Source organism: Tilletiopsis washingtonensis (genome assembly GCF_003144115.1).
Source record: "Tilletiopsis washingtonensis strain MCA 4186 unplaced genomic scaffold FA09scaffold_12, whole genome shotgun sequence".
In the NCBI taxonomy this organism is placed as follows: Eukaryota; Fungi; Basidiomycota; class Exobasidiomycetes; order Entylomatales; genus Tilletiopsis; species Tilletiopsis washingtonensis.
Genome location: NW_020312009.1, coordinates 311,142 through 337,718, shown reverse-complemented (window position 1 = coordinate 337,718; position 26,577 = coordinate 311,142). Strand labels below are relative to the sequence as shown.

At 68.4% G+C, this 26,577-nt stretch overlaps 9 protein-coding genes across 9 annotated transcripts; 5 read left to right on the top strand and 4 right to left on the bottom strand.

Annotated features, from left to right (window-relative positions):
- Window positions 1-129: 129 nt before the first annotated feature.
- On the top strand, window positions 130-2,232 carry FA09DRAFT_330297 (hypothetical protein). Its single transcript, XM_025742547.1, has 8 exons — window positions 130-483; window positions 539-610; window positions 669-846; window positions 906-975; window positions 1,029-1,249; window positions 1,302-1,362; window positions 1,415-1,653; window positions 1,705-2,232. The coding sequence occupies exons 1-8, from the start codon at window positions 158-160 to the stop codon at window positions 2,194-2,196; spliced, it is 1,659 nt and encodes a 552-aa protein (XP_025597909.1). The 5' UTR covers window positions 130-157; the 3' UTR covers window positions 2,197-2,232.
- Window positions 2,233-2,289: 57 nt separating this feature from the next.
- Window positions 2,290-3,747, bottom strand: FA09DRAFT_334446 (DnaJ-domain-containing protein; the record flags this gene model as incomplete). The annotated part of the gene is made up of 3 exons (XM_025743731.1): window positions 2,290-3,224; window positions 3,305-3,567; window positions 3,629-3,747. The coding sequence occupies 3 exons, from the start codon at window positions 3,745-3,747 to the stop codon at window positions 2,290-2,292; spliced, it is 1,317 nt and encodes a 438-aa protein (XP_025597908.1).
- Window positions 3,748-3,958: 211 nt separating this feature from the next.
- FA09DRAFT_330295 (RabGAP/TBC) lies at window positions 3,959-7,080 on the top strand. The gene is made up of 5 exons (XM_025742546.1): window positions 3,959-4,180; window positions 4,244-4,517; window positions 4,571-4,942; window positions 4,995-5,165; window positions 5,221-7,080. The coding sequence occupies exons 1-5, from the start codon at window positions 4,131-4,133 to the stop codon at window positions 7,009-7,011; spliced, it is 2,658 nt and encodes an 885-aa protein (XP_025597907.1). The 5' UTR covers window positions 3,959-4,130; the 3' UTR covers window positions 7,012-7,080.
- On the bottom strand, window positions 7,061-11,697 carry FA09DRAFT_330294 (hypothetical protein). The gene is made up of 3 exons (XM_025742545.1): window positions 10,282-11,697; window positions 8,730-10,221; window positions 7,061-8,670 (listed from the first exon to the last, which is right to left on the bottom strand). Exons 1-3 carry the CDS (start codon window positions 11,240-11,242, stop codon window positions 7,248-7,250), a joined length of 3,876 nt encoding a protein of 1,291 aa, XP_025597906.1. The 5' UTR covers window positions 11,243-11,697; the 3' UTR covers window positions 7,061-7,247.
- Window positions 11,698-12,856: 1,159 nt separating this feature from the next.
- Window positions 12,857-13,603, top strand: FA09DRAFT_339121 (hypothetical protein; the record flags this gene model as incomplete). Its single annotated transcript, XM_025744180.1, has 4 exons — window positions 12,857-13,278; window positions 13,340-13,354; window positions 13,412-13,484; window positions 13,550-13,603. 4 exons carry the CDS (start codon window positions 12,857-12,859, stop codon window positions 13,601-13,603), a joined length of 564 nt encoding a protein of 187 aa, XP_025597905.1.
- Window positions 13,604-13,687: 84 nt separating this feature from the next.
- On the bottom strand, window positions 13,688-16,318 carry FA09DRAFT_330291 (hypothetical protein). The gene is made up of 2 exons (XM_025742544.1): window positions 15,904-16,318; window positions 13,688-15,777 (listed from the first exon to the last, which is right to left on the bottom strand). The coding sequence occupies exons 1-2, from the start codon at window positions 16,135-16,137 to the stop codon at window positions 13,855-13,857; spliced, it is 2,157 nt and encodes a 718-aa protein (XP_025597904.1). The 5' UTR covers window positions 16,138-16,318; the 3' UTR covers window positions 13,688-13,854.
- Window positions 16,319-16,713: 395 nt separating this feature from the next.
- Window positions 16,714-19,496, top strand: FA09DRAFT_298305 (actin-like ATPase domain-containing protein; the record flags this gene model as incomplete). The annotated part of the gene is made up of 3 exons (XM_025740241.1): window positions 16,714-17,356; window positions 17,428-18,539; window positions 18,594-19,496. 3 exons carry the CDS (start codon window positions 16,714-16,716, stop codon window positions 19,494-19,496), a joined length of 2,658 nt encoding a protein of 885 aa, XP_025597903.1.
- A 495-nt stretch (window positions 19,497-19,991) lies between these two features.
- FA09DRAFT_41179 (Nitrilotriacetate monooxygenase component A/pristinamycin IIA synthase subunit A) lies at window positions 19,992-22,475 on the top strand. The gene is made up of 9 exons (XM_025745647.1): window positions 19,992-20,273; window positions 20,330-20,483; window positions 20,539-20,606; window positions 20,659-20,889; window positions 20,946-21,084; window positions 21,143-21,211; window positions 21,268-21,438; window positions 21,494-21,840; window positions 21,892-22,475. Exons 1-9 carry the CDS (start codon window positions 20,236-20,238, stop codon window positions 22,175-22,177), a joined length of 1,503 nt encoding a protein of 500 aa, XP_025597902.1. The 5' UTR covers window positions 19,992-20,235; the 3' UTR covers window positions 22,178-22,475.
- On the bottom strand, window positions 22,044-25,746 carry FA09DRAFT_330289 (hypothetical protein). The gene is made up of 4 exons (XM_025742543.1): window positions 25,059-25,746; window positions 24,574-25,008; window positions 23,640-24,520; window positions 22,044-23,585 (listed from the first exon to the last, which is right to left on the bottom strand). The coding sequence occupies exons 1-4, from the start codon at window positions 25,713-25,715 to the stop codon at window positions 22,295-22,297; spliced, it is 3,264 nt and encodes a 1,087-aa protein (XP_025597901.1). The 5' UTR covers window positions 25,716-25,746; the 3' UTR covers window positions 22,044-22,294.
- Between the last annotated feature and the right edge of the window lie 831 nt (window positions 25,747-26,577).

Below are 26,577 nucleotides of genomic sequence, written 5' to 3'. Positions count from 1 at the left end.
GCAGCGTCGAGAGGTGCTCGCGCCGCTCCTCCTCCTCCTCAAGGGCACCGGCGTGTCCCGACTCCCGAGGCTAGCCTGCCCTTACCCCGCTTGACGTGCGCGGACCCTGTCCTGGCTCCTCCCTCGCCACCACAAGCACATCAAGCATCTTGAGAGCATGTTCCGGCCGTCGCTGCTCAGAGCCCGCGCGGCATGGCGCCCGAGCGGCGTCCGCTTCGCCTCGCAAGAAGCCCACGCGCCGCGTAGCGCTCCGACAGCCGGCGCACAGCAACGGCCGTACCGGGTGGCGGTCCAGGGCGTGCTCCTGTCGCTGCTTCTGACGGCCGGCTTCAGCACCTTGGGCGAAGGCCGTTCGACAGTGGCGCACCTGGACAGCGGCGTCACTCGGAAGAAAGGGGCACGTGCTGTCGGGCTAGAGGAGCTCGCAGCGCATGCCGGCGGCAAGCAGGGCTCGTGGATCGTGCTCGACGGCGAGGTGTACGAGTGAGTCGAAGCCTCAAGCTCGCAGTGGAATGACTGATGCGAGCCGCCTCTCTAGCGTGACAGACTTCCTCACGAAGCATCCCGGCGGCGCAGGCGTCATCAGCCAGCGAGCGGGCACGGACTGCACGTGAGCAGAGTCTCCTACACCAACGCAGTGGTCCGCCCTCTGACATGGACTGGAACAGTGAGGTCTTTCAGCCGCTGCACCCGTCCAACGCACTGGACACACTGCCTCCATCGGCCCACATCGGCAGCCTGGCCGACGGTGTCGCAGCACCCATGGCCGCTCCCATGGGCAGCAAGAAGGTCGCTGCGGGCGAGAGGCCGGAGATTGGCGCTGTCCTCAATCTCGACGAGTTTGAGGTGTGTCTGCAGCAGCGAGCGAGATCGACGCTGCCTTGCTGACGCGCGCTGCCCTTCAGCTCATCGCGCAAGAACATCTGAGTGATCAGGCCTGGGCGTACTACTCTTCAGCGGGCGACGACGAGATCAGTGAGTGCTGAATGGGTTCCGTTGCATCGACTCGCGACTGATCTGCCCAACAGCCAAAGCGGCAAACCGCGCTGCTTATGGCCGCGTCTACTTCCGGCCACGCATCCTGCGCCGCGTGGGCGAGGTCGACCCTACAGTGCCGCTGCTCGGTGCGGAGAACGGCGAGCGCACGCTGCCGTTCTACATCTCGCCCGCTGCCATGGCGAAGCTGGGCCACCCGGACGGAGAGCTCAACCTGACCAGGGCCGCTGGACAGGCTGGTGTCGTGCAGGGAGTGAGTTCGCCGTGGCATGGCTCCTCGTCCAGACACTCATCCTTTGCTTCAGATCTCTGCCAATGCCAGTGTCAGCCTTGACGAGATGCTCACAGCGCGGATAGCGGGCCAGCGTGAGCGACTTGCTTTCTCTCGCCGCCATCAGCCTGCTCACCTCCCATCTAGCTCTGATGTACCAGCTCTACGTCAACCGCGATCGTGCGGCATCAGAGAAGATTCTGCGGCACGTCGAGGCGAGCGGGGTGAATGCCGTTATGCTGACGGTCGATGCGCCGGTGATGGGCAAGCGCGAGCGCGACATGCGCTGCAAGGGCGAGGTCGTCAGCGTGGGCGGCGGCACTGGGACGAGCTCAGAGGCCAAGGGCGTGGCGCAAGCGATCAGCCAGTACATTGACGCAGACCTTGTGAGTAGTGCGCCGAGCTCTGTGTTGCCTCGCTGACGCGCCTGTCGCCAGTCATGGGACATCATCGACTGGTACCATTCCGTCTGCAAGCTGCCGCTCTTCCTCAAGGGCATCCAGACGGTGGAGGATGCCATCTTGGCCTCAGAGCACGGCGTGCAGGGCATTGTGCTCTCCAACCACGGCGGTCGCAGCCTCGACTACAGCCCGCCGCCGCTCGACGTGCTCATTGAGCTGCGAGAGCGGCGCCCGGACCTGCTCGAGTCCATGCACGTGTACATCGACGGCGGCGTCAGACGCGGCACGGACGTGCTCAAGGCCCTGGCTCTCGGCGCAAGAGGCGTCGGCCTCGGGCGCCCCTTCCTGTACGCGCAGTCGGGCTACGGCGAGGAAGGCGCCCTGCGCGCCATCGACATTCTCAAGGACGAGATCGAGCGCGGCATGCGCCTGCTGGGCATCACCAGCCTCGACGAGTTGGGCCCGCACATGATCGACATCCTGCCGCGCGTCGCTTACGTGCCGCCAGTGCCGTCTCATGCCTCATGACGGCCTCGGCACGAGGAATGGATGTAGTATTACTGTACAGTGTCGCGGCGTGATGATGAGGTCGAGGCGAGGCGATCAGAGAGGCGAGCAAGCTCAAGCCTTCTTCGCGCGCTTGGCCTTCGGCTTGGCCTCGGCGGGCTCCGCAGCAGCAGCGTCGCGCTTCTGGAGCATCTTTTGCTGGATGCGCTCGAACTCGTCGTCGTCCAGCGGGTCGGGCGGCAGCGTGGCGCCGGTACCGTTGCGCAGGGGCGGGCCGGGCGCCCGCTTCGCGGGCTTGGCGGCCGCCTTCGCCTTGCCCTTGCTGCCACCGCTGCCAGATGCCGCAGCGGCGCCGCCCTTGGCCTTCTTGCCCTTGCCCTTCAGCCGCTCGGCCTCTTCTTCCTTGGCGCGCGCCTCCATCTGCTCGATCATAGTCGACATGCCGGCCTTGCGCTGCTGCTGCCGCGCGGCGATGAGACGCTCCAGGCCGGCCGTGTCGCCCTCCTCCTCGTCATCCTCTGCCTCTGCCTTCCGCTTGCCCTTGCCCTTCGCCGCCGGCTTGCTCTTGGCAGGTGCCTTGGCCTTCGGCGCAGGCGCTTTCTTCGTCTTCTTGCCGCGCGTCGGCTGCTCGTCCTCCTCGTCTTCCTCGTCCTCATCCTCATCCTCCTCCGGCTCACTCTCAGCATCGTGTCCCTCTCCCGTGCCCTGCGCCTCCCCGCGCATGGTCTTGCCCTTGCCGCGCGTGCCCTTCTTGCCGTCGCCGAACAGCTCGTCCCACACGCCGAGCTCTCGCGCCGCCTGCTCGGCTTCGCTGGTCTCGGCCTTGGCGCGGGCGCGCATCTGCTTGCGGCCCTTGTCGTCCTTCAGCGATTTGGTCCAGAGCGGCAGCTTCTTGATGTCCTTGGCTGCGATCGCGGCGTCGATCAAGGCCACGACGCGCTCCTCGTCCTCGAGAATCTCGAGACACGGCACGGCGTTGAGGATGTCCTCCAGCGAGCCCGACGTCTCTTCGTAGGCGGCGAGGATGTCTTGGCGCTCCTCGTCAGAGTCTGCAAGCAGCGTCGTCAGCACACTGGACTGCAGAGCGGCCATGCCCGCGCCGTCGTCACCACCCTGCGCAGACACTCACGCTGGTACTTCTTCTTGTACTCCTTCAGGCTCTGCCCGCTGACCTCTCCCTGCCACAGCGTGGCAAAGTACTCGTCCCAGTCGACGTTGCCGTCGTCGCCGAAGACGAGCTCGTCGGTGCGGCCCGTGGCATCGAAGCGGCGGCGGCGGCCCTCGTTGGAGAGTACGCCAAAGGCGAAGCTGACCTGCTGGAACTTGCGCGACGCCGCCTCGGCCGAGAGGCCGGAGCGCGAGACCTTGTCGGGATGAAATTGGAGCGCGAGGCTGGGCGCAGAGCGGGATGAGCACGACGAGAGAGCTGTAACGGACGTCGGACGAGGCTCACCGCTTGTAGGCGCGCTTGATCTCGGCCTCGGGCGCCGCGGCCTCGACGCCGAGCACGCCGTACAGGTCGACCTCCTCGCCCTCGTCGAAGAAGTTGCGTGCGGGATCGGCCTGGTCCATGGTGATGCAGAGTGAGGGGTGGGATGGTGGACGTCGTGAGAGAAGCGCCGCCGCCGGCCTCGCAAGTGGAGCGGGCGCGTGTCGTGTTAATTGACGCGTGACGCGTTGTATTCAGCGGCCGGCTCGGTTGAAGCTCAATGTTGAAGTGCGCAGCTGAAATTGCTGTCCTGCGCCGCACGGACCGATGCGCGTCCTGCTCCTTGCCGCTGCTCCTCACCATTCTCCACCACTCGGCCTGTCTGCACGCTCGCAATCTCGTTTCGGCTCTGCATCTCTCGCACGCCTCCATCACACTTTCTGTTTCTCCGCACTCTGCATCGACCCCGGATCGCTGCTGTCGCTCTGGCGCGGCGGCATCTGCGCACAGAGCCAGCCAGAGCGCCATGTCCTCCTCGCCTGACGCAAAGCACACGCAGCAGGGAGGTCCGATAGCGTGCGTGGCATGTAGTGTTGTCACGCCGGCCTCTGTCAGCGGCTGATCATTGCAGCTTTACAGTCGGCTGCAGGCGCACTTCGACCTACCGTCGCCGCCGATACTGCGCCCGCTGCCGCTGCGCTCCCTGCTGTGGGCCACGCGGCTGCAGCTGCTCCCGCTTGACTTTGCCCAGTGGCCAGCTGCACGGCGAGCGCTGCGCCAGAAGTATCGCGCCAGCCGTCGGAATGCCCTGCGCGCTCCAGATGGCAGCCTGCCGCCAGAGCTGGACGAGGAGGGCGGCGTGAGGCGGGATGTGGACTTGGGGCGCAACAACCCGCTCGGGCTCGACAACGATGTGAGCGATGGGCTGCACCGCAGTCGCAAGCGTGTGCTGACAGCGACACGCAGAACCCTTGGCAGACGCACTTTGCCTCGCTCTCGACGCTGACGCAGATCGAGGCGGATGTCTCGCGCACCTTCCCCGACGAGCCGCTCTTCCGTGTGCCCGCCGTCCAGTCCGGCCTGGCGCGCCTGCTCTTCGTCTACTGCTGTGCCTCGGGGCCAGGCGCTGCGAGCGGCTACCGGCAGGGCATGCACGAGCTTGCCGGGCTGTGCTGGCTGGTGCGGCATCGCGACGCGGTCGGCGGCAGCAGAGCAGGCATGCCGGCGGGCCTGGAGAACGAGCTCGGCGAGGACACGGTGGAGGACGATGCGTATGCGCTGTTCGACGCAGTCATGCGGCGAGCAGGCAAGTGGTACGAGTGGCGGGAGGAGTCAGATGTGAGTCGGACGAGCGTTCGCACTCGCTACGTGCCTGACACAACTCGAACAGCGTGCGACAGCGCCAACGCCGACATCACAGACGCCAATCATGGCAGCCTGTGCGCAGGTGCGCGACATCCTCCGCGCCCATGACCCGACCCTTGCGGCGCACCTCGATGCGCTGGGCATCGAGCCGCAGCTGTACGTCCTGCGCTGGATCCGGTTGCTGTTCACACGCGAGGTGCGTCCGTTCTGCTCGCACCGAAGGCGCTGTCAGGCTGACTCTTGCTCTGTAGCTGCCTCTGGAGGACTCGCTGGTGATGTGGGACACGCTCTTCGGCGCCGATGCCAAGCTCGACCTAGTGCCCTACGTCTGCGTCGCGATGCTGCTGCGCATCCGTGCGCCACTCCTGCTCTCCGACTACGCGGGCTGCTTCTCTCACCTACTTCGCTTCCCGTCGGCTTGCGAAGCGGCACGGGAGCCGGCTGCGCAGGAAGAATCGACAAAGGGCCTGGCGCCTGCTCTGCTCGTGCAGCAAGCTTGTGCACTGCGCGACGAGCCCACAGGAGCCGCGGCTCGATTGGCTCAAGAGAACGAGGCCATTCTGGGCCTTGCTGTCAAAGTCTCACCAGCGCTCATCGCCTCAAACGCGCCGTCATCGAGCCGGCCAAAGCGCCAGCAGACACCTCGTACGATCGCGACTGGACGGCCATCTGGGCAGCGCAGTGGACTCGCTTCCGCAGGTCTTGGACCGCCTGGCAGCAGTTCTCCGGACATCGCGGGCGAGCCGCAGTCGTCGTACCTGCCCGAGGGCATCACCGACCTCGCGCGAGGCATCTACTCTCGCGCCGATGCCTTCGGCGTCAATCGCGCGCTCGTCAACGCCATGGGCAATGTGCAGCGCACAGTCGGCGCGTATGCTGCAGCCGGCTTCGCCGGGCCTGGCCGCTCTGCAACGGCGAACGATGGGTTTCCGCCTGCGCTAGAGCGCGTGCCGAGGGCCTCAGCCTCGCTCAACGGTGTAGCTCGCCCGTCAGTGGCGCCCCAAGATCCTGCACGCGAGCTGGCCGCGCTCAAGGCCAGCAATGCGGCGATGGGTGCCGCCGTCGCCGCCTGCGTGGATGTCTTTGAGCGGCAATGGGTCACGATGGGCACACCAAGCGGCGGCGCTGCTCCACAGGCCGAAGAGCAGCTAACCGGCGCACAGGTCGGCGTGCTGATGAGCCTCACGGCGCTCAAGCACACCCGGGACGTGCTCCTCGGCATCGCGCCCGAGTTCGACTCGGCCACGGTCCACGTGCCGCAGCTCCGCGAGGCGATTCCTCAGGCACTCCCATCGCCTCCAGCTTCGAGAATTGTCCCAGCTCAAGTGCAGCCTCGGTCGCCAGAAGCAGTGCAGCCCGCCTCCGCGCCGGCACATGGCGGCGCGCGGCAAGCTCAGCCGCCGTATCAGCCTCGCGTCGCTCGTGGCCCGGCCGCTGCCGATCCCCTAGCTCAGGCATCGCCTGGCTCGTTCTCACATGCGCGGCCGTCACCGCCGCCACGAACGCAGCTCAGCGGCAGCGCACCGGCAGCTGTCGATTCTTCGTCTGCGCCTTCAGCGAAGACCTCGCCAGTCACGAGCACGACGCACAATGCGCGCGCCTTTGCTCGCTCGCCAGACTCCACGATGCCTCCGCAGCTTCCTGCCTCGTCTGCGAGTGCACACGTGGCTGAGCTCCCGTCTGCTCCACCAATACGTCCGTCAAACCTGCAGCCGTCGTCGCAGCGCTCGGTCTCGCCCAGCGATCCGCTCAGTCCGCCGCTTCGCAGCGCCACATTCGACTCGCGGCGCCTCAGCCGTCCTGGTCTGAGCTGCAACACGTTCTCCGAGGCGCCCGTAGAGCGCAGCGCACCGGCACCGCAGCCGCCGAGGCAGGCGACCGCACCAGCGCAGCCACCGCCGACGCGCGTATCTGTCGTGCACTCGCCGCTGGACCCTCTGAGCCAATTCGTGAGCCCACGCCATGAGCAGCACGGTGCAGCGCCCACTACGAGCCTGCGGAGCGGGTCTTTGCCAGGCAGCGATCCGCTCGGCGCCAGCTGACATCCTGCGCGCTTGCAAATGCATCCTCATGCACTGCAGACCTGGTGACGCCTGAGTAGCAAAGCGTTCATTGTGGTGGTGATAGAGAGACGTGCCGATTGATGAGCTGAGAGATGCCAGAGGGGTCGAGGAAGGGATGGGAGTGGAGATGGTCGCAGATGGGATGAGGGATGATGGGACAAAGGTGTGTCAAGAAGCACAGCTGTGCTGTGCGCAGCCCAGGGCATCGCAACGGCTCAGCGGCGGCGCGACTGGCTGGAGCGCGCAGCCTCAAGCATGGCACTGCTGCCGGCAAGGGAGATGGCCGGCGGGCTGGACGTGCGAGCCGGCGCGCTCGGCGAGTGGCCGGGCCCCGACGATCCGCTGCGGCTCGTCGCCGTCTTGATGCGCGGCCGCGCCGCGGCAGACGCAGGCTCTTGCGACGACGTCGTGTAGCTACTCGTCTCGCCGGCAGTAGAGGGCCGCGAGCCCTCGTCGCCGCTGCCCTTGCGCTCGCGTCCGTCGCCCGCGTCGAGACTGCGCGAGTCGTGGCGGTGGCCGTAGCCGTTCGGTGCCGCGTCTGGGCGGTAGCTGGCAGCAGGGCTCGGGGTGTAGAAGCCATCGTTGCCGGTAGGGTCGCTGGAGCGGGTCGCACGACGGGCGCCCATCTCCTCGCTGCCAAGCCACGGCTCACCCTCGACGCGCCACGCCTGCGACATGGGGTCGCTGCTGCGCTCGCCGTGCGGAGAGCGCGAGCCCGAGCGAGTGCCGCTTGCTCCGAGCCACGAGTGCTCATCAGCGCCGCTCTGGCTGCCGCTGGGCGACCGCCGCGAGCTGCGTCCGTCGCCAGGCGAAGTGCGGCCGCCGCTGCCAGCGCCGCCGCCAGCGCTGTTGCTGCCCAGCCACGCGCCTGAGCTGGTCGAGCGCGACTCGTGCGATGCTGGCGCACCCGAGGGAGAGTACGAGCGCTGGCCGCCCGAGACCGGCGAGACGCCGGATGAATCGTAGCCCGGCGACGTTGACCGCGACGAGCCGCAGGGCGACATGGCCCCGGGCGGCAGCCTGCCGTTGGCGCCCGCGCTCGACTGCGGGCCTTGGTAGCCGGTGTGCACGCCAAGCGCACGAGGGTCGACGACCTGGCCCACAGCAAACGTCGGCGGCGGCGTGACGGGTGCCATCTGCGCCACGTGCGAGGCCGGCGGCGGGGAGCTGCTGTGGTGGTTGGCCTGGTGCTGCTGCATCGCCAAGTCGTTGTTGATCTGGCGGTGCTGGGCACCGTACGCCGCGGCAGGAATGGCCATCTCGGCGGAGCGGCTTCCTGGCGGAGCGCGGTTGGGCTTCACCAGGCCCGCGCGCTTCGTCTTCGACTGCGGGCGCTCGTGCTCCACGTGCGTCGGCGCCTCCGCGTGTCCCGACGAGTCAGACATGGCACCAGCATGGCGGCCATGGTCGTCGCCGGCGTGCGACTGGGGCACCTGAGGCATCAGCTGCGGCGACGGCTGCAGCATCTGCAGCGATGGCGCAGCGTTCTGCTGCGGCTGCTGCGGCTGCGCCTGCTGAGCCTGCTGCTGCTGTTGCAAGAGCAGCTGCTGTTGCTGCTGCTGTTGCTGTTGCTGCTGCTGCAGAAGCTGCTGCTGTTGCTGCTGCTGCGAGCGGTTGATGATGGAAAGGTACCAGAACCTGCGGAGCGCAGACAGCATCAGGAGGCGCCAGCATCTAGACTTGACGCATACACTCACATGAGGTTGGAGATGAGCACCTGCTCGTACAGCGGGCGGCGCGGGTTTGCCAGCTTGATGTGGCTGAGGCGATACACGGCGCGCTCGATGTGGATCGGGTAGCGGTAGTAGTTGGCATTCGGGCCGCGGCCGCCGCTGCTGCGGTCAAGCAGGCTGCCGGCAGTGATGTGGCTGTCGGCGGGGCGCATGCCCATCTGCTGCTGGTTCAGCGCCGCATCGTCGCCGCCCTTCTTCTTGCTGCCAAAGAGCGCGCCAAGGAAGCTCGACGAGTCCTTCTCCTTTTCCCGCTCGCGCTCCTTCTCGCGCTCCTTCTCCTTCTCGCGCTCCCGCTGCTCGCGCTGCTCCTGCTCCATAGCCTCGCGCTCCTTGCGCTCGCGCTTGCGCGCCTTGGCCTGCTTCTCCGCCTCGTCATCCTCCTTGCCGATGCCAAACCAGGAGGCAAAGCCGCTCTTCTTCTCCTTGCCAGGACGCGAGGCCGCCTGTGGCAGACTTTCGCGCGAGGCAGTCGGCTTGACGGCGGCCGGCGGCTGCTGCAGCGGCTGCTCGCGCTTCGTGCTCTGCTGCGCCGGCGGCGCGTACACGGGCGCCGGGAGAGCTGGTGCCGCGGCCGGTGGCGGCTGAGGCGCAGTCCGCGCCTTCTCAAAGGAAGGCACAGGAGGCACGTGCGAGACTGCGACTGGGCGGATGGCAGGGTAGGCGCGCTCGCGCTCCGACGGCGACGGCTCGTCGTCCGGCGAGTGCGCCGGTGACTCGGTGACAGGCGCGCCGCTCAGCGAGAGACGCAGCGATTCGTCGAGCGGCTGCAGTGCCGGAGCGGGTCGCGCCTCGCGCTGCGATGCCTGCTCTTGCTGCTGCAGCTGAGCCTGCTTCAGAGCTGCCTCACGCTGCTCGTCGAAGTAGTCGGTGCCCGAGCGGCTGCTCTTCAGCGACGCCTGCGTCGGCGTGACGGGCGGCGACGGGCTGCGGCTGTCAGTGCGGCCCTCGACGCGCTTGGCAGTGTGCGGGCTGGTGGCACTGTCGCCGCTGCCGCTACCGCTGCCACTGCCGTCTTGCAGGCTGTCGGCGAGGCTCGTGACGCTCGTGCGCTGGCTCGCCTCGGAGATGAACGAGTCGCGCGAGTAGGCGTCGACGATGGACTCAGTCGCCTCGTCCGAGATGGGCCTTGAAGAGCTGCCGCTGGTGCCGTCGTCGTCGCCCGAGGACTGCTCCGACTCTTTGCTCGAGCGGCGCTCCATCAATGCCCGTGCGACGGCTGCCATGTCCGTGAGTGGCTGCTGCTGTGCCCCAGCCGCAGCGGCGGCGATCTCCTCTGGCCCCGTGCTGCCGGCGCCTCGTCTCCGGCCCGGTGGCCGCACGCCGCCGTTCTCGCCCGACAGCGACGCCTTGCGGATCTTCGTCCGCGCAGCGCGCCGCAGGATCTGACCGGGTCGCGGCACGATGAGCGGTGCGTCTTCTGCCTCGGCAGCGGGCACAGCATCGACCTGGTCGAGCGCTGCAAGAGGAACGCAGTGAGTCTCAGGTCCTGCAGCACAGTGTCGCCCTGTCCACTCACCTGACGGCGTCGTACTCAGGCTCAAAGTGCGACGCAGAACACTGCGCAGCTGTGTTGGGTCCTGGCTCTTGCTGGCCTCCTCCGCCAGCTGCTCCAGCTTGTGCAAGTCCTCGAGCGACAGCGGAGGCGGCCCGCCTCGGCGCGCGCTTCCGCCGCGCACAACAGATGCCGACGAGGCGCCTGCGCGGCCGCCGTCTGAGTCGTCATTATCGTTCTCGGGCCGGTACTGGCGACGCAGCGTGCTGCCGCGCCGCGCAATGGATGTGCTGCGGCTCACGAGGTCGATGGGCGACTGCGGCGGCGTCGGCCCCGCGGCGCCCGAGCGCGCGGCGAAGGGATAGCTCGACTGCGGGCCGCTCGCAGCGCCGGCGAAGGTAGCAGCCGTCGGGATCACCGGCGAGCCGCTGCCGGACTCGGGCGGCGTGTGGTCCTTGGCGGCGCGGCTGGCATGCTCCTGCAGGAACTTGCGGAAGTCGGACGGCGAGATCTCGGGGTGCATCGACGCCGGCACCCAGAAGAGGTGCGCCGGGTCCGTCGGGCGCGAGAGCGGCGTGTCCTCATCATGCACCGGCGCGCCGGTGCTGCGTGTGGCGCGGCTGCCCGACGACTCGCTCGATGAGGCGCCGTCATCAGCGCCGCCGCTCGCGCTGGCCGCACCGGCACCCCTGCGGCGCGCCGTGAAGGCCTGCCGGGCGCCCGTGCTGCGAGCGGCACGGCCCGACGGCGACGAGGCCAGCAGCGGGCCCTCGTCGGTGAGGTCGATGCCGCCGCGCTCTGCGCCTGCGCCGCCCGGCGTGCCCGCCGCCTCGGAGCCCATGATCTCGCGGCCGCCGCCGTGCGCGGCCGCGAGGTCCGGCAGGTCCGGGTCCATCAGCGGGCGATTGACGCTGATGCGGCGGTGCGACTTGAGCGCCTCGACCTCGCGCTCGAACTCGGAGTCGGTGATGTTGAGCATCTCCATGGCGGGCAGGCGAGGCGGTGGCAGCAGCAGCGGCGGCGGCAGCGGCAACGAGCAGCAGCTGCGGCACGCAGCCGCTCGGCAGCAGCACTCGGGCCGGCGTGCGACGTTGGGCCCAGCTCAGCACCACAGGCCAGGCACGGACGGCTGTGCGCCGGGCGCAAGGCAGCGGCGGCGGTGCTGGCGGTGTCGCTGCGAGTGAGAGTGGACGGTGAAAGAGCGTGGGTGCGATGCGGATGGAGGAGCAGGCGGCACAGGCGGCGCGCGACGGCGGCGCAGGGCAGCGCTGCGAGCGTCTCGATGGAACGAACGTCAAGCGTGCGCAGACGGCCAGCTGCCGATGGCGAGGGTGAGTGTGGTGCAGAGGCAGCGCGGGATGGCGGCGTGCTTGTGTGTGAGTCGAGTGTGAGCGTGGAGCGAGGGACTGGGACGGGGAGCGGGCGAGGCTCGGCGGCAGGCAGCACAGCAGCGAGGGTGCGGCAGCGGCAGCAGAGGAGAGCAGCGCCAGCAGCAGCAGCAGCAGCACACGGCGAGCGAGCCCTGACGCCCGAGAGGAGGCGAGGCGGCACTTGCGCCGCCGCCCGGCGGGAGCGCTGAGCCGGCGCCGCGGCGGCGTGCCCGCTGCTGCGGTGCGCCCGCATGGCCGCCTCGCCGTGTGGCTCTCTCGCCGCCGCCGCTGCGCCGGTGCTGGCGCAGCTGCAGCGCACCGCAGCTTGGCGGTGGGCGGCCCAGCAGCCTCGCCGACGCCGCCGTGCGACGTCTCCGCTGCGACGCCGCTCTCGCAGCCGCATCCATGCACGATGCTTCGCCTCAGCAGCGCAGCAGAGCTGCTTCGAGAGCGGTATGCGGCCCGGCGCTCTCACGAGAGACGCCCCCGCGGCCCGCGCGGCAGCCACACGTCCTCCTCGGTGCGGCCGCGGCTCTGCTGAGCCTTGAGCCTCGATATTCAGATTCGCAGGCAGAGGCTGCCAGAGTCTCAGGGCGCTGCATGTTGGCCCGCACCCTCGGAGCTGGAGGCAGGTCTGACGAGACCACACTTCAGGCCAGACGCCGACTCGGAGCGCCACTCGAATCTCTCGGGTGCGAGGCTCGGGATCGGCGGCCCTGGATCGCCAGTGCGGGCGGAGGAGTCGCCTCCAGTCACGCGACACCTCCAACCCTCCTCAGTTCGCTGGAGGTGCCTAAGCTTTGCGCATCAGAAGCTGCAAAGCGACCACGAGGATGCACAGCAGACGGCTGCGAGCCATATCACCTGGCTGCTGAAGCGCAGAACGCCGAGGTGCGGCGCTCCTCACTTCTTCCAGGCGGCGCGCGTGCGCGGCGACCGCTCGGCGCACCGCCAACGGCCGAGTCAGCCTGTGCCATGACGCCAGCCGCAGGGCCGTTGCAGCACGACGGCCGCTAGGAGCAGGTCGGTTCAGCCGAGCGTTTGTCATGGGCTGCGAGCTGCTGCGGCAAGGCGCCCTTGGAGGAAGGAAGGCAAGGCGGCGGCGGTGCGGTCCGTGCACGGGCGCGCCCCTTGGCCTGCCGCCTCGGACAAAGGCAGACTGAGCGGCGGCCGCTTGTCTTCCTTCAGCCCCCATCACACCTCGCAACTGGCGCTTCCACTCCACCGCGATGAATACCTCGCAGCCCGGCGCTACCGCCGCGGCAGCCGAGACGAGGGTCGCCCTGGCCGCGCTCGACGCGGCGCTGGCCGAGCTGGGTGCGCGCCCGCTGCGCGACTTTGTGCCCGAGCTCGACGGCTCGCCGGCGTCGACGGCGAGCCCCGTGCAGTTCGGCGAGCCCTTCATGCCGTCGCCTGCCGTCTCAACCACTGCGCTGCCCGTCGTGCCCAGCCTGTCTGCCTCGGCGCGCGCAAGCCCGGCCGCCGCAGCGCGCACGCCGCCGCTGCCGGCCGTCAGCGCCTTTGCTTCGGCAGCCGTGCTCGCGGCGGGCGGCACGCCGCCAGGTCGCTCGTCCGTCAGCATGCTCAACGAGTACGCACAGAAGCGGCGCGTGGCGCAGCCAGTCTACTCCGCCACGTCGAAGCAGCTCTCGTGAGTGTTGTGACGCTCACCGTGTGTGCGTGTCCAGCTGCTGACTGCCTCTCGAGCACAGGCCTGGTCCCAATGGGTGCGCAACGCAGCTGCGCAAGCAAAACGCCGAGCGCTCATCATTCGCTCTGCACAGGCTCTTCCACTATGCCGCGTGCGAGGTTGCCGGCCAGCGCTTCGAAGGACGCGAGGGACTTCTGCGCAAGCAGGTGCGTCTGGTCTCCTCTGCCCGCGGTCGGATGCGCAGCTCATCTGATGACGTGCCGCGCACCAGAACGCCAAGGAAGCCGCTGCGCATCTCGCACTGCAACACCTCACCAAGCTCTGACCCGCCCATCGCGCTACTCATCCTCATGCGCCCACGTCACGCCGGCCATCCCGTCACCTTTCCCGGCACGAGTCACCCCCACCCCTCCAAGTCACAGCTAATCATGCATTGGTGTATCTGGAGATGACGTGAAGGCGGCAGAGCCTGCGGCCGCATGGGCCAAGAGTATCGAGTGGGCGAGAGAGGTGCTATACAGAGTGGCAGAGGTGGTCGTGAGTGGGTCGTGAAGAGAGACGCGAGGCGGGCGCGCCTCATGGCATGGCGGCGAGGGGCGACGAAAAGGTGTTGCCGCACTTGAGGCAGAAGGTCTTATTGCATCCTCCTTCGCCGCCGCATGGGCTAGCGTTGCGTGGCGTCGTAGTGGGCGCTGCGGGCGCACTCGAGGCAGCATCAACAGCAGGAGTGGCAGACTTGCGAGAGGAGAGCTTCGCGGCCTTGACGGCGCCCTTCTTCTTGCGTGCTGGGGGAGCCGCGTCCTCGCCCGCTGGTGGAGCTGTCTCGTCTGCGGCTGGTGCCGCATCGCCTGCTGATGGAGCCGCATCGCCTGTTGCTGGAGCCTCTTCGCCTGCTGGCGGTGCCGTCTCGCCTTCAGCGCGCTTTTTAGGGCGCGGTGGTGCCAGGCGTCGCGGCTTCTTGTCCTTGCTGCCCTTCGGCCGGCCCGGACGGCGCTTGGGCGGCGCATTGGGGTCGAACTCTGCATCAGAGCGCCGCGGACGTGAGCGCTTCTTCGGCCGCAGCGCTGCCGGCTCGGCGCCGTCGAGCGATGTAGAGGCGGCGGCGTCGCCTTCGCCGCCTGCGCCCTCTTGTGCTGCGCCCGTTGCCTTGCGCTTCGACGAACTGCCGGGCTTGCGAACACGCTTTGCTTTGGGAGCTTTACGCGGCGAGGCGCCCAGGAGCTCGCGCTGCAAGTCCAGATCTGCCACGGCCCCCTCGTCGAGCGTGTCGTCCGGGCCCGCCACTCTCGGCTTGGCGACGGACTTGCGCGGCCGCGCCTTCGGCTGCAGGACAGGCGCGGGCTGTTCCTGTCCGCTGACACTCACGCTACCACTCGTGTCGGCGGCGACAGCAGGGTGCGCGGGCGACGTGCTCGTGTCGCCGCAAGACTCCTCCGGGCCAGAGCGCGGCGGCGTGGGCAGGCCGGTGAGCGAGTCCACGCGGATCATGACGGGCCCGCCGCACACCGACTTCTTGCCGCGCTTGGCCGCTGAGCTGAAGTCGTCGGGCAGCAGCGCGTGCTTGCGCGGCCGGCCGCGCTTGCGGCGCGGTGGCGGCAGGTCGAGCAGCTCGGCCAGGCCGGGCACGTCGTCGTACGGCAGGATGGTGTTGATGCGCGTGAGGAAGAAGTCATCCTCGACGTTCTCTCGCCGCGCGATCAGTTCCTCGCGGTAGAACTCGTCGAGCTCGGCCGGCGTCATGATGACCTCGCACATCTCCTCGGACGAAGAGTAGCCGAGGGCGCCCTCTGCTGCGTCGCCATCTTGCGACCCCGCGCGCGGACGTCGCGGCGGGGCGCCATCGCGCTGCCACTGCGGATCGTCGAAGTCGACAACGTCTCCCTCATCTGCCGAGTCGTCGCCGCGGAGGGTGCGGCGCCGCGCCTCGGCGTCGAGAAAGTCGCGCAGGTCGTCGTCGTTGTTGCCGAGCTGCGCTGGCTCGTACAGCGGCACGCTCTGCCACGGCGCCGAGGGACCGCGCTGGAACTCGGGGTACTGAGACAGCAGCTGCTTGTCGACGGCCCGACCACCGCCTTCCTCATCATCGCTCTCCTCCTCATCCGAACGTGCCGCCTCAGCTTCCTCAGCGCCCATCGCGAGGGCCGAGGGGTCGCCCAGCGTCTCGCCCTCGAAGACGAGGTCCTCCTCCTTGATGAAGCAGCCAAAGTCGAGGCGCTTCTGGGGCAGGGCGCGCAGCAGACCTCGGTCGCGCACCAGGCGCGGACCCTTGTCCTCAGGTCCCGGGCGGCCGAGGTCGATCTCGTCCTGGTCGATGAGGTGCGCATCGCGGAAGCGCTCAAAGATGTCGTCCCAGCGCGCCTTGAGGCGCAGCGTGGAGGCATAGCGCAGGTGCTCCACATTCGGCGTGCCGTCTGGGTTCACCGCAGGCGGCGGGCCGAGCTCCGACGTGAAGAGCAGCCGCCGTCTCGGCTCTGGCTGAGGGGTCGGCTCGTATGGTGACTACGCAGCAGACGTGTCAGTGGTGTGTGCAGCGGGACGAGGCAACAGAAGCCAGGGCTCGTAGCTCTGGCGAGGCGCGTGCCTGCCAGAAGCACCTGTATCTGGCCTGCCTCTACTGCCACTCACTGCGCCGGGTGCTGGCGTGGCACCATCGATCCGGAACGGCGTCGGAAAGAAGCGGCGGCGCTGCGGCGGCAGCAATGACGAGCCGCTGCTGCTGCTGCCGCCGCCGCCGCCGCCGCCGCCGCCGCCACCGCCGCTGCTGCTGCCGGCTGCCGTGGCTGCGGCACGGAAGCTCGGGCTTGGACTGGCGTCGCCGCGGCTGCGACGCGAGCCACTGGCGCCGTAAGACGGCTCCATCGGCGCTCACTACCGCAGGCTGCGCCGCTCGCCGCCAGGGGCACAGGCGTAGAGTAGCGCGGCCAGCACCACGGCGAGAGACGAGGCGGGAGGTTCTAGACGGCTAGATGCGGCGCGCGTGTGCGCATGAGTGTGGGTGGAGAGGCGCAGAGCGAGGTGATGGTGCCGGTGGAGCGGGTGCTGGTGGTGCGAGGCTGAGCTGCCGCGGTGCTTCTCGCCGGCGCGTTGCGCGTGCGTGTTGGCCGGCGCCTTGGACGCGTTGAGTTGTTCCCACGCGGCGGCGCGGCGCTCGTCGGCCGATGGCGCTGCTGCTGCGCCCAAGCCATGCCACGTATGTAGCGCGCTGGCGAGCCTCCTGGCAGCACACACCGACACGTGTTCTTCTCGCCGCCCCACCACACCCCTCTGCACCATCAGCCACCGCCTGCACACCTGCCACGCACCACGGACGCTCGCTCATCTCTCTCGCATCGCATCTCGCACCACCGCGCATTGGCCCTGCCTCTCCGCCCCGCCATGCAGCGCGTCGCGGGCGCGTCTCGCCCTCGTCGGCGCGGGCCGTCGGGCGGCCTGGCGATGCTACTCGTCGCACTCCTCGCACTCGCTGCCGTGCACACGGCGGCCGCGATGGGCGTCGTCGGCATCGACTACGGCACCGAGTCGACGAAGATCTCGCTCGTCAAGCCGGGCATGCCCTTCGACGTCGTCCTCTCGCGCGACTCGAAGCGCAAGGTGCCGTCGGCCGTGGCGTGGAAGATGCAGGAGCGCCTGCACGGCTCCGACGCCACGAGCCTGGCCACGCGCTTTCCCGGCGACACGTTCGTCGCCGCCAAGCTGCTCATGGGCCGCAGCTTCGACGATGCCAACGCGCCGGCGCGCGAGCGCGTCGCAGGCCTGCTCAACACCGAGCTCTTCGCCTCGCAGCGCGGCACTTGTGAGGCTCGCCGCGCCACCGACTACACGACCGACAAGTCGGGCGCAGACACGTACACCGTCGAGGAGCTCGTCGGCGCGCAGCTCAGCCACGCCCGCACGCTGGCAGAGGAGACGGCCGGCGAGGAGTTCCGCCGCAGCTACCCGGGCAGCGTTGGCAACTTCGGCGGCCTCGACGTGGTCATCACGGTGCCCGTCTTCTGGACTGCCGCTGAGCGCCAGTCGATGATGGATGCGGCAGAGATTGCTGGCTTTAAGCCAAGGCTCGTGAGCGATGGCGCAGCAGGTGAGTGCGAAAAGGAGCGAACAAGCTGCGGGCGCGTAGAAGCACAGAACTGAGACGAGAGCTCCGTGCAGTCGGCGTCAACTATGCACAGTCAAGAACGTTCGCCACGCCGGAGCGCCATCTCTTCTACGACGCCGGCGCGGGCTCCACGCGCGCAACCATCGTCGAGTTCAGCACCAAGACCGTGCAGGCAGAGAGCGTCATCTCCATCGGCTCGATGCAGAAGGAGGCAGTTGTGGTGGACGTGCTCAGCGCGGGCTGGAACCGCGAGGCCAGCGGCCTGGCACTGGACCTACTCATCCGCGACGTCCTGGCCGACAAGTTCACGGAGGGCCACGCCGCCAAGCTCTCGAAGCCAGTGCGCGAGCAGCCGCGTGCCATGGCGCGCCTGCTCAAGGAGGCCAACCGCGTCAAGCACATCCTCAGCGCAAACGCCGAGGCCAGCGTCAACATCGAGGGCCTGGCAGACGACATCGACTTCCGCTCGCGGCTCTCGCGTGAGGACTTCGAGGCGCTCGTCGAGAAGGCCGGCCTCACGTCCGCGTTCGGCGAGCCAGTGGCCGAGGCGCTGCGCAACGCCAAGATGAAGATTGGCGACCTGACGTCCGTCGTGCTCGTTGGTGGCATGTCGCGCGTGCCGCTCGTGCAGGCTGCGCTGCGCGCTGCAGGCGTGCCGGACTCGAAGGTTGCGCAGAACGTCAATGCCGACGAGGCGGCCGTGATGGGTGCGGCCTTCTACGGCGCCGAGTTCAACCCGCAGTTCCGCATGAAGTCTATCCGCGCCCACGACGGCAACGCGTACCCGGTCGTGCTGCGCGAGAAGGGCGGCAAGGACGAGGTCATCTTCCCGCAGGGCCCCTTCCTACAGGAGCGCCACGAGCGCAAGTACAAGGACGTGCACGAGGACTTCTCCTTCGAGGTCGCCTACGCGCCCTCGTCCAAGTCGAAGCTCGACACGTTCGCGCCGGAGCTGTACCGCATCGAGCTTGTGGAGATCCACAACCACCTCGCTGGCCTCAAGGAGCGCGGCGAGATCGAGCAGGTCGACATCGACCTCAACGTAACGCTCGTTACGCAGCCGCTGGGCATCTACAGCGTCGAGAGCGCCTGGCTCAACGTCAAGCAGAAGCCGACGAGCATCGCTGGTGCTCTGCGCTCCTTCTTCAACGTCGGCGCCCAGCGCGTTGACGACGATGAGGATGACGATGCAGTGGAGGTGATTCCCGACGCGACGGAGAGCGAGGCCGCCAACGCCAGCGAGCCCACCGTCGTGGTGAACGCCACGGACGACAAGAACGCGACGGCCGCCGCGAAGCCCAAGAAGGCCAAGAAGCCGACGCCGACGGACCGCTCCATCCGCATTGTCGGCCGCGCCGTGTCGGTGGGCAGCAACCGGCCGATGTCGGGCTCGGAGCTGAAGACGGCCAAGGACCGCCTGTACGTCGCCAACGTCGAGATGCGCCGGCGTGCGGCCAAGGAGGAGGCGCGCAACGTGCTCGAGGCCTACATCTACCGCGCGCGCGACATTGTGCACGATGAGAACTTCGGCGCCGCGAGCAAGCGCAAGGAGCGCGACGACATTGCCGCCAAGGCCGAGGAGCTCAGCGAGTGGCTCAACGAGCGCGAGGCCGAGCTGGCGCCGACGGACAAGCTGAAGTCGAAGCTGGCCAGCCTGCAGGCGCTCGTGTCGCCCGTCGAGAAGCGCATGGCCGAGCAGAGCGGCCGGGGTGCAGCAGTGCGCCGCTTCACCAAGGCACTGGAGGAGACGCGCGCATTCGTCGTGCAGGCGCGCGCCAACCTCTCCGAGGCGCTGGCCGCCGGCACGGGAAGCAAGTACAGCACGGCCGAGCTCGACACGCTCAACGGCAACGTGGAGCGCGACGACAAGTGGTACCGCGAGGGCGAGGCGAAGCAGGCGCGCAAGAAGGCCGACGAGGACCCGGTGTTCAAGGTCGACGAGCTGGACAAGCGCGTCAAGAAGCTGCGCGACACGGTCAAGCGCCTCGCGTCGCGCCGCATCCCCAAGACGCGGCCGCCGAAGAAGAGCAAGGAGGCAAAATCGAGCAGCTCGGCGACGAGCGAGAGCGCCACGGCCTCGCCGGCGGCATCGGACGCGCCGCCGAAGCACGAGGAGCTGTAGATGTGGGAGGGTAGCTGTAGAGGGTGCAGTGCGCTGCGCAGTGTAACCATATCAATGCGATGCTGTGCACAGCTTGTGGGTGGTGTAGGTAGCGCGGCGGCGGAGGCAGTGCGGATGAGTAGCGTGGGAGCAGTGCCAGGGGAGCGCCACGTGACACGCAACGATGGCGTGCGCCGCGATCACGCCGTCGTGCCGGCACATGGTGCGTGCCGCCGCACACCACCACCACCTGCGCCTCACATGGGCAACGATGCCGCCGGCGCTGCCCCTGCTGCGCTAGCACTCAATCCGACTAGTCCGGGCGCTTTATTACTGCTGCTGGCCGGCCGTGAGCGAGCCTGCACGGCGGCGGCAGCGCAGGCTCTCACGCTGCGTCCGTGCTGCTCCACTTCGTCCGGCGCACTAAGAACTGCGATGCACTCGCGACTCGCACCACTGAGCAGGTGCAGCAGGCAGGCGCGCCGGACTTGTGGTTGTGTTGTTGGCCGTACATCTGCTGTGGTGCGGCGCCCGACTGCGCCATGCTGTTGCTCTCGCTGGCCGGCTGCCAGCAGCAGGTCCGCTTCTTCTCTCGGGCAGGCGTTCCGCTCGCATGACCGATGCCGCTGCCGTGTCCGTGCGCCGATGTTCATCTCCTTCCTACAGCTGATTGCGCACAGGTCTCAAGTGCCTCTGTCTCTCGTCCCGACCACCATCACGGCGCCGCAGCTCTCGCCTCCCTGCCCAGCCCTTGCCCGCCATGACCTCGACTGACCGCCAGCAGAAGCGCTGGATCCTGTGCGTGTCTGTGTCTGAGAGGCAGCTGGCGGGCTCACTGACCGCTCGCACTGCAGCTATGCCTTCTCGATGGGCTGCTCGGGCCACCAGACGCCCGGCTGCTACGCGCATCCGGCGGACAAGAGCATCTTCCACAACAAGCTCTCGTACTGGACCGACACCGCCAAGCTGCTGGAGGCCGGCAAGTTTGACGGCATCTTCCTCGCCGACGTGCGTGCAGCTCTGCGTGCGCTCCTGCCGGCAGCTCGCTGACCCTCCTGCACAGGTGTGGGGCGGCTACGACGTGTACACGAAGAGCCTGGCGCCCGCTCTGGCCACCGGCTCGCAGTTCCCGTGCGTGCGGTTGAGCCAGCCTCGAGCGCCCAGTACTGACCTCTGCGCTCAGAGTGATCGACCCTCTGATGACGATCTCGGCCATGGCGGCAGTCACCAAGCACCTTTCCTTCGGCATCACGGCCACGACGTCGTATGAGCACCCGTACGCGCTGGCCCGCCGCTTCTCCACGCTCGACCACCTGACGAACGGCCGTGTCGGCTGGAACGTCGTCACGGGCTATCTCGACTCGGCCGCGCGCCAGTTCGGCGCAAAGAACCAGGAGAAGCACGCTAAGCGCTAGTGAGTCGTGTTTGTCTGCCAAACTTGTCTTGCGCGCGAGCTGATCTCTTGTCAAGCGAAATCGCGCACGAGTACATGGACGTCGTGTACAAGCTGTGGGAAAGCTCCTGGGCGGACGACGCTGTCAAGCACGACATCTCCAAGCCGCTCTACACCGACCCTGAGCGCGTCAAGGAGATCAACCACAAGGGCGAGGTACGTGGCTGGCAGACTGACAGCGTACGCAGTGCTGACGCCTCCGCCTGACTTGCAGTACTACGAGGTGCCCGGGCCGCACATCTGCGAGCCGAGCCTGCAGCGCACGCCCGTCATCTTCCAGGCTGTGAGTGCGCTTCTTGAGGCCTCAGTCTTCTCATGCTGACGCTTCGTCTCTCCCAGGGCTCGTCTGGTCCAGGCCTTGCCTTTGCTGGCAAGCACGCCGAGGTCATCTTCATTGCCGCACACGCACCGCAGGTGGCCAAGTCGCGCGTGGACGGCGCGCGCAAGGCGGCGGCCGAGGCGGGCCGTGACCCGGCCAACCTGCGCGTGCTGGCGCTCCTGCTGCCGATCGTGAGTGCGAGTTGCGGGCGTAGACGAGTGCCGCGACTGAAGTGGAGGCACACAGGTCGCCAAGACGGACGAGGAGGCGGAGGCCAAGCACAAGGAGTACCTGTCCACGATGTCCGAGGAGGGCGCGCTGGCGCTCTTCGGAGGCTGGACCGGCATTGACCTGAGCGGCTACGCACCCGACGAGGAGCTGCGCAACCTGCCCGAGGGCAATGCAATCAAGTCTGCCGTCGAGGGCTTTGCGCGCGCGGACCCGACGGTTGGCAAGTGGACGAAGAGCGAGGTCGCGAAGCAGCTCAAGATTGGCGGTCTGGGCCCCAACATTGTCGGCAGCGCGCAGACGGTGGCAGACAAGCTGGAGGCCTGGGTGAACGAGGCGGGCGTCGATGGCTTCAACTTTGCCTAGTGAGTGGCCTGGAAGGGCAAGGCGAGAGACACCGCTGACAGCCTCATCAGCGCCACGTCGCCCGGCACATTTGTGGATGTGATCGAGCTGCTGGTGCCCGAGCTGCAGAAGCGCGGCCACGTCTGGGGCGACTACCCGCAGCAGGGCGCCGCGCCCACCAACTGGCCCTCGGCCAAGCACACGACGGGCCCCAAGGGCTTCGGCGAGGAGGAGCAGCTCGGCCTGACGCTGCGCGAGAAGCTGTACGGCGCCGGCGAGCGCCGGCTGCCCGCCGACCACTACGGCTCCAAGTTCCGCTGGCATGCGGGCAAGCCGCAGCCTGACCTGCAGAACTAGCAGGGCGAGCTGGCGAAATGAGACGGGATGCGATATGCCAGGTTGCGCGGGAGTGACTGATACAGAAGAGGTGGTACAGGGAGCGAGGCGCGACGGAGCGGACGGACGGCAGCAGCATCAGCCCGCGGCGGGCTTGATCTTGTCCATGAAGATGTTCCAGAACGACTGGTCGAACGAGGGCGCCGCTGCGCCAGCCTCGATGCCGCCCGGCTGCGAGCCCCAGGCGGGCGCAGGCAGCGTGCTGAGCTGCACGCCGTTGACCACCTGTGGCGCTGGCGGCGCAGCGCGAAGCGGCGCGGTCTGCTCGACCCCGGCTGCACGCGCAGCCTCTGCATTTTGGAGCGCCGCGGCCTGCTGCTGCAGCTGCTGTTGCTGGAGCTGCAATTGCTGCTGCTGCTGGAAGACGTTGAGAGGCGGCGCGGCCGTCGAGATGTGCCGATCGAAGCCGGCCAGGCCGTCGCCGTTGACTTCGTCGTGGAGCACACTGCCGCCCTTCTCGAACTCGGCGCGCCACCAGTTCTCCAGCAGCGCCTGCGCCGACTCGGCCTCCTCGGCGCGTGTCGCAGTGCCGGGCGTCGCCGTCGTGGCGGGCGAGCCGGAGGCAGCCAGGCTCGAGAGCATCTCGTTGTATGCCGGCTGCTGTCCCGCAGCGGGCTGTGTCGAGCCGTCTGCGCCGCGTCCAAGGCCAAGGAGCAGGCCAGCGGTGGCGTGAGCATCGCCCTCCTCGTCGGTGTGGCGGCGCGGCACCTTGCCGGCGCCCTGCTCGGCGTCGCCGGCGCCGTCCTCGCGCGCACGCTTGGCGCGGCTCTGGTGCTTGCCCGAGCGCACGTCGTCGAAGCGCGCAATGAAGAGCTCGATGATGTGCATCTCGCGGTCGCGCAGGCCGTCACGGCTCTCGCGCTGCGTCTGCACGTAGTCCTCGAGGTGGGCGCGCCAGGCCAGCGCCTCGTCCGCGAAGGGCTCCATCAGACACGCGATGCCGAGCGTGAGGCACGACGAGAAGTACTTCTGCGACGAGAGCTGCGTGCGGAAGCGCTCGAGCGACTTCTCGCTGAAGCGCGACCGAATGGTCTCACGGAAGTCGCGCCGCAGCGCGATGTGCTCGAAGGCGGTGCGGATGGCGGCGCGCCGGCTGGGCATGAAGCGCGCGCCCGACTTGCCTGCGCCCGAGCGAATCAGGTACGGCCGGTGGAGCGCGCCGCGCACGAAGGCCACGTCGGAGTGGATCATGAACAGATGCGTGAAGAGCCAGAGCGGCCATGAGGCATCCGCCTTGCGCTCGCCGAAGATGTTGGCGGCCTCGTCCAGCGGGCTCTGGAAGTAGTACGGCAGGCTGCGCGTGAAGGCCTCGAGCTCGGCCTCGATGGCGAGCACGTCGCTGTAGTGCTTCGTCGGGATGTACTGATAGCTGTGAGTGGAGAAGTCAGCGTGAGGCATGGAGGGCCACCGCGCGGTTACTGACACGTTGATGACGCGTCCGACGATGCGGTTCAACTCGTGGCGGTAGATGCTGTAGTCCAGAATAGTCGGCGTCTTGACGCCCGGCGGCACCTGCGGGTAGCCAATGACGGACGGCGCCATGGAGCGCGGGTATAGGTCTTCCGACACCTGCTCCACCGACGGCGCCTTGGCATCGCAGACGCTGTCGTCGATCATCGTGGGGCGGCCCAGGTTCATGGCCAGCACGCGCTCGAGCCAGACGGTGCCACCCCACACGAGACGGCGAGCCTCGGAGACCTCGGGCGACAGGCCGTGCTGCGAGCCGTCGCGGTGCAGTCCGAGCGCCCACGAGGCCGAGACGGCATTGACGGCTGCCGTCCAGGACTCGGCAATGCGGCCGTCGACGAGACAGAAGCGGCCCGCTAGCGTCCACGCAAGGACGTGGTTGAGATTCTGCGCAGGCGGCAGCATCGACGAGACGAGCAGCGCACGCCGGCCGGCAAAGTGCAGGCGCCGCGCCGAGAGACGCACGTTGCGCGGGTCCTCGGGGAACAGCTCGGAGCGCGGGAAGCTGAGCGTTGCGAGGGCCAGCAAGAGCACGAGCACGGCGTACGTGCTGATGTTGGCCGGCGTCAACGTCGGCCCGCTGGCCCAGAGCTCGTCGAACTCGCGGCGCGTCGAAGCCTGGGCGATGGGCAGACGCAGCCAATTGAGGTCCTCGTACCAGTGGTCCAGCAGCGCCTCGGCCAGATGGCGCGGCGGTAGCGCAGCGCAGAGCGAGTAGGAGACGCTGAGCATCGCGCCCATGTCGCTCATCGCCTCGTCGACGGTGACACCAGAGAAGATCTGGCCGTCTAGGGAGCGGTACGGGTCCTTGTACGCGCCAATGGTCTGTCCAGAGAGCTGCATCGGGATGTGAGCTGCGACGATGAGGCCATCGCGGCGCGCACACTCACGTTGTCGATGATCGTGTCGATGCGCATCGAGCCGTTGGCGGCGAAGGTGCCCGTCTTGGGGCTCAGTCGACCGCCGTCGTTCGTCTCGTCGCCGGCCACATCGCTCGACGGGCCCGGCTGCGTCTGGATGGCCGCGTAGCGTGCGGCGGGCACGTGGGCCGGCGGCGGCAGCAGGCTCTGCTGCTGCTGCAGATACTGCGCAGCCACGTATTGCGGCACGGCCTGCTGCGCCTGCTGCTGCTGCACTGCCGGCTGCTGCACGTAGCCCTGGCCCTGCTGCACGAGCTCGAGCATCTGCGCCAGCCGGCCGAAGCCGTCCTGCACGTCGCGCTCGAGGCGCTGCAGCCGGTTCGCCACGTCGTCGGCGTCCTCGCCCGGCTGAAACATCTTGCAGCGGTCCGGCACCTTGCGCGCCACGCAGTGGTTGCATGGCGTCTGTGACGCGGTCAGCACCGGCCATGCGGGACACGCTTCAGCAGACTCACCTTGCGGTCGCACTTCTGCTTGCGGCGGTGGCACTCGGTGCAGGAGAAGTGCACGCGCGAGCGCTTCGAGCCCTTGGCGCTGCCGCCGGTGCCCTTGCGCGGCGAGCCGTCGTGCTGCTGCTGTTGGTCGTAGTCGTCGCCGCCAGCGATCGAGCCGCCGGCAGAGCTGGGCCCAGCCACCTCGCCAGCGGCCGCTGCCGCTGCTGCCACGGCCGGCGCGTGCGCAAAGGCGGCGTTCATGGCCGCCTGCGCCGCCGCATTCTGCGCGCTGGCCGAGCCGTGGTGCGAGGCGGCGGCGGCCTGGGCAGCCGCAGCGACGTGCGCCATCTCCTCGTTGGTGTACGGGCTGGCATGCTGCTGCTGCGCGGCCTGCGCCTGCACCTGGTGCTGGCGGTACAGCTCCTCGTCCTCGAGCTGCTGCGCGTGCGTCTGCTGCTCGTCGCCCTCGTCGGGCTCGTCGTGCTGCTGCTGCTCGGCATCGCCCAGCTCGTGCTGCTCGGCATCGTGCTGCTCGTGCTGCGGCACCTCGCCGTCGTCGGCCTCGCCGTACGCGGCCGGCGCGCTGGGATGCGCGAGGTACGCGTCGGCGGCGGCCGCCTCGCCGGCGCCGTCGTCGACGTCGACGTAGGCCGAGTACTTGTGCGGGCTGCCGGACATGGCGGCGGAGGGTGCGGAGCGCGGCGGGCGGTGGAGGCTGGGAGCAGCGCTTCGGCGCGTCGCGGCCGATCTGCGACGAGCCGCTCACGCGCGCGGCGCGACGCGGCGAAGGCGGCGCGCGGAGAGCAGCGGAATCGAAATCCGCCAGCATCTGGCCGACCCGCACCGCCCTCCATCCCGGGCTCGCGGCGCTTGCTCGTTCCTCTGCTGAGCAGTGTCAGCTACTCAGGAACGAAGCCGTGTGTGTGCGTATATGCCTGGCGATGTCGACGATGAAGGTCGGCCGGTGCGATCAGCGAGCTGACCAGCTGTGGTGCTTTAACCGCGTCAATGACTCGAGCCTGGTGGCTGCAGCCTGACCATGAGCGTTGCCCGTGACACAGCGAGCGGAATGACGACCCAGCATTGCTCTCCCAGCAAGATCCCAGATACTGCGCTAAACCTGTGCGCAGGCCTCCTAGCAGAACAGCAGCTGCGCAGGACATTGAGATGAAGGAGACGGGCGAGCGCCCCGATGCACGCGCGCGCGCGTCGGGTGCCTCTGGCGCTCGCTGTCGTCTTCGCTGTCGACCGAGCGGCCCAGTTGCAGCGAGCATGGCAGCTCTGGCCCGGAAAGCTAACACGAGCTCGCCGAGAGCTCCGGCGGCCTTGCATCCTTCAGGCCGTCAGACGGAGAAGCCCGCCCTCAGGGGCAGCCTCCAATTCCCGATCGACGCTGGAGTGGGCGCGGCGGCTGCGGGAAGCAGCGTGGGAGAGCGCTTGTCATGCGGCCCAGGAGCTCGAGATGCCCCGCACCACATCGGCGCGGGCGCACGGCCGCCTCGCGGCGCGCGGTTGAGATGGCGCTCGCTGCACCCTTGCT

Coding starts and splice junctions, on each gene's coding strand:
- FA09DRAFT_330291 (XM_025742544.1), bottom strand. CDS start 16,137: ATGGAGCCGTCTTACGGCGCCAGTGGCTCGCGTCGCAGCCGCGGCGAC. Junction 15,778..15,903: donor CCACGCCAGCACCCGGCGCA/GTGAGTGGCAGT, acceptor TCTGCTGCGTAG/TCACCATACGAGCCGACCCC.
- FA09DRAFT_330294 (XM_025742545.1), bottom strand. CDS start 11,242: ATGGAGATGCTCAACATCACCGACTCCGAGTTCGAGCGCGAGGTCGAG. Junction 10,222..10,281: donor CCTGAGTACGACGCCGTCAG/GTGAGTGGACAG, acceptor TTCCTCTTGCAG/CGCTCGACCAGGTCGATGCT. Junction 8,671..8,729: donor GTGCTCATCTCCAACCTCAT/GTGAGTGTATGC, acceptor TGCGCTCCGCAG/GTTCTGGTACCTTTCCATCA.
- FA09DRAFT_41179 (XM_025745647.1), top strand. CDS start 20,236: ATGACCTCGACTGACCGCCAGCAGAAGCGCTGGATCCT. Junction 20,607..20,658: donor GCCACCGGCTCGCAGTTCCC/GTGCGTGCGGTT, acceptor CTCTGCGCTCAG/AGTGATCGACCCTCTGATGA. Junction 21,439..21,493: donor TGGCGCTCCTGCTGCCGATC/GTGAGTGCGAGT, acceptor GGAGGCACACAG/GTCGCCAAGACGGACGAGGA.
- FA09DRAFT_330297 (XM_025742547.1), top strand. CDS start 158: ATGTTCCGGCCGTCGCTGCTCAGAGCCCGCGCGGCATGGCGCCCGAGC. Junction 611..668: donor CGAGCGGGCACGGACTGCAC/GTGAGCAGAGTC, acceptor GGACTGGAACAG/TGAGGTCTTTCAGCCGCTGC. Junction 847..905: donor TCAATCTCGACGAGTTTGAG/GTGTGTCTGCAG, acceptor GCTGCCCTTCAG/CTCATCGCGCAAGAACATCT.
- FA09DRAFT_330295 (XM_025742546.1), top strand. CDS start 4,131: ATGTCCTCCTCGCCTGACGCAAAGCACACGCAGCAGGGAGGTCCGATA. Junction 4,518..4,570: donor CGCTCGGGCTCGACAACGAT/GTGAGCGATGGG, acceptor AGCGACACGCAG/AACCCTTGGCAGACGCACTT. Junction 4,943..4,994: donor AGTGGCGGGAGGAGTCAGAT/GTGAGTCGGACG, acceptor CAACTCGAACAG/CGTGCGACAGCGCCAACGCC.
- FA09DRAFT_330289 (XM_025742543.1), bottom strand. CDS start 25,715: ATGTCCGGCAGCCCGCACAAGTACTCGGCCTACGTCGACGTCGACGAC. Junction 24,521..24,573: donor TCGACACGATCATCGACAAC/GTGAGTGTGCGC, acceptor ATCCCGATGCAG/CTCTCTGGACAGACCATTGG. Junction 23,586..23,639: donor GTCGGACGCGTCATCAACGT/GTCAGTAACCGC, acceptor CTCCACTCACAG/CTATCAGTACATCCCGACGA.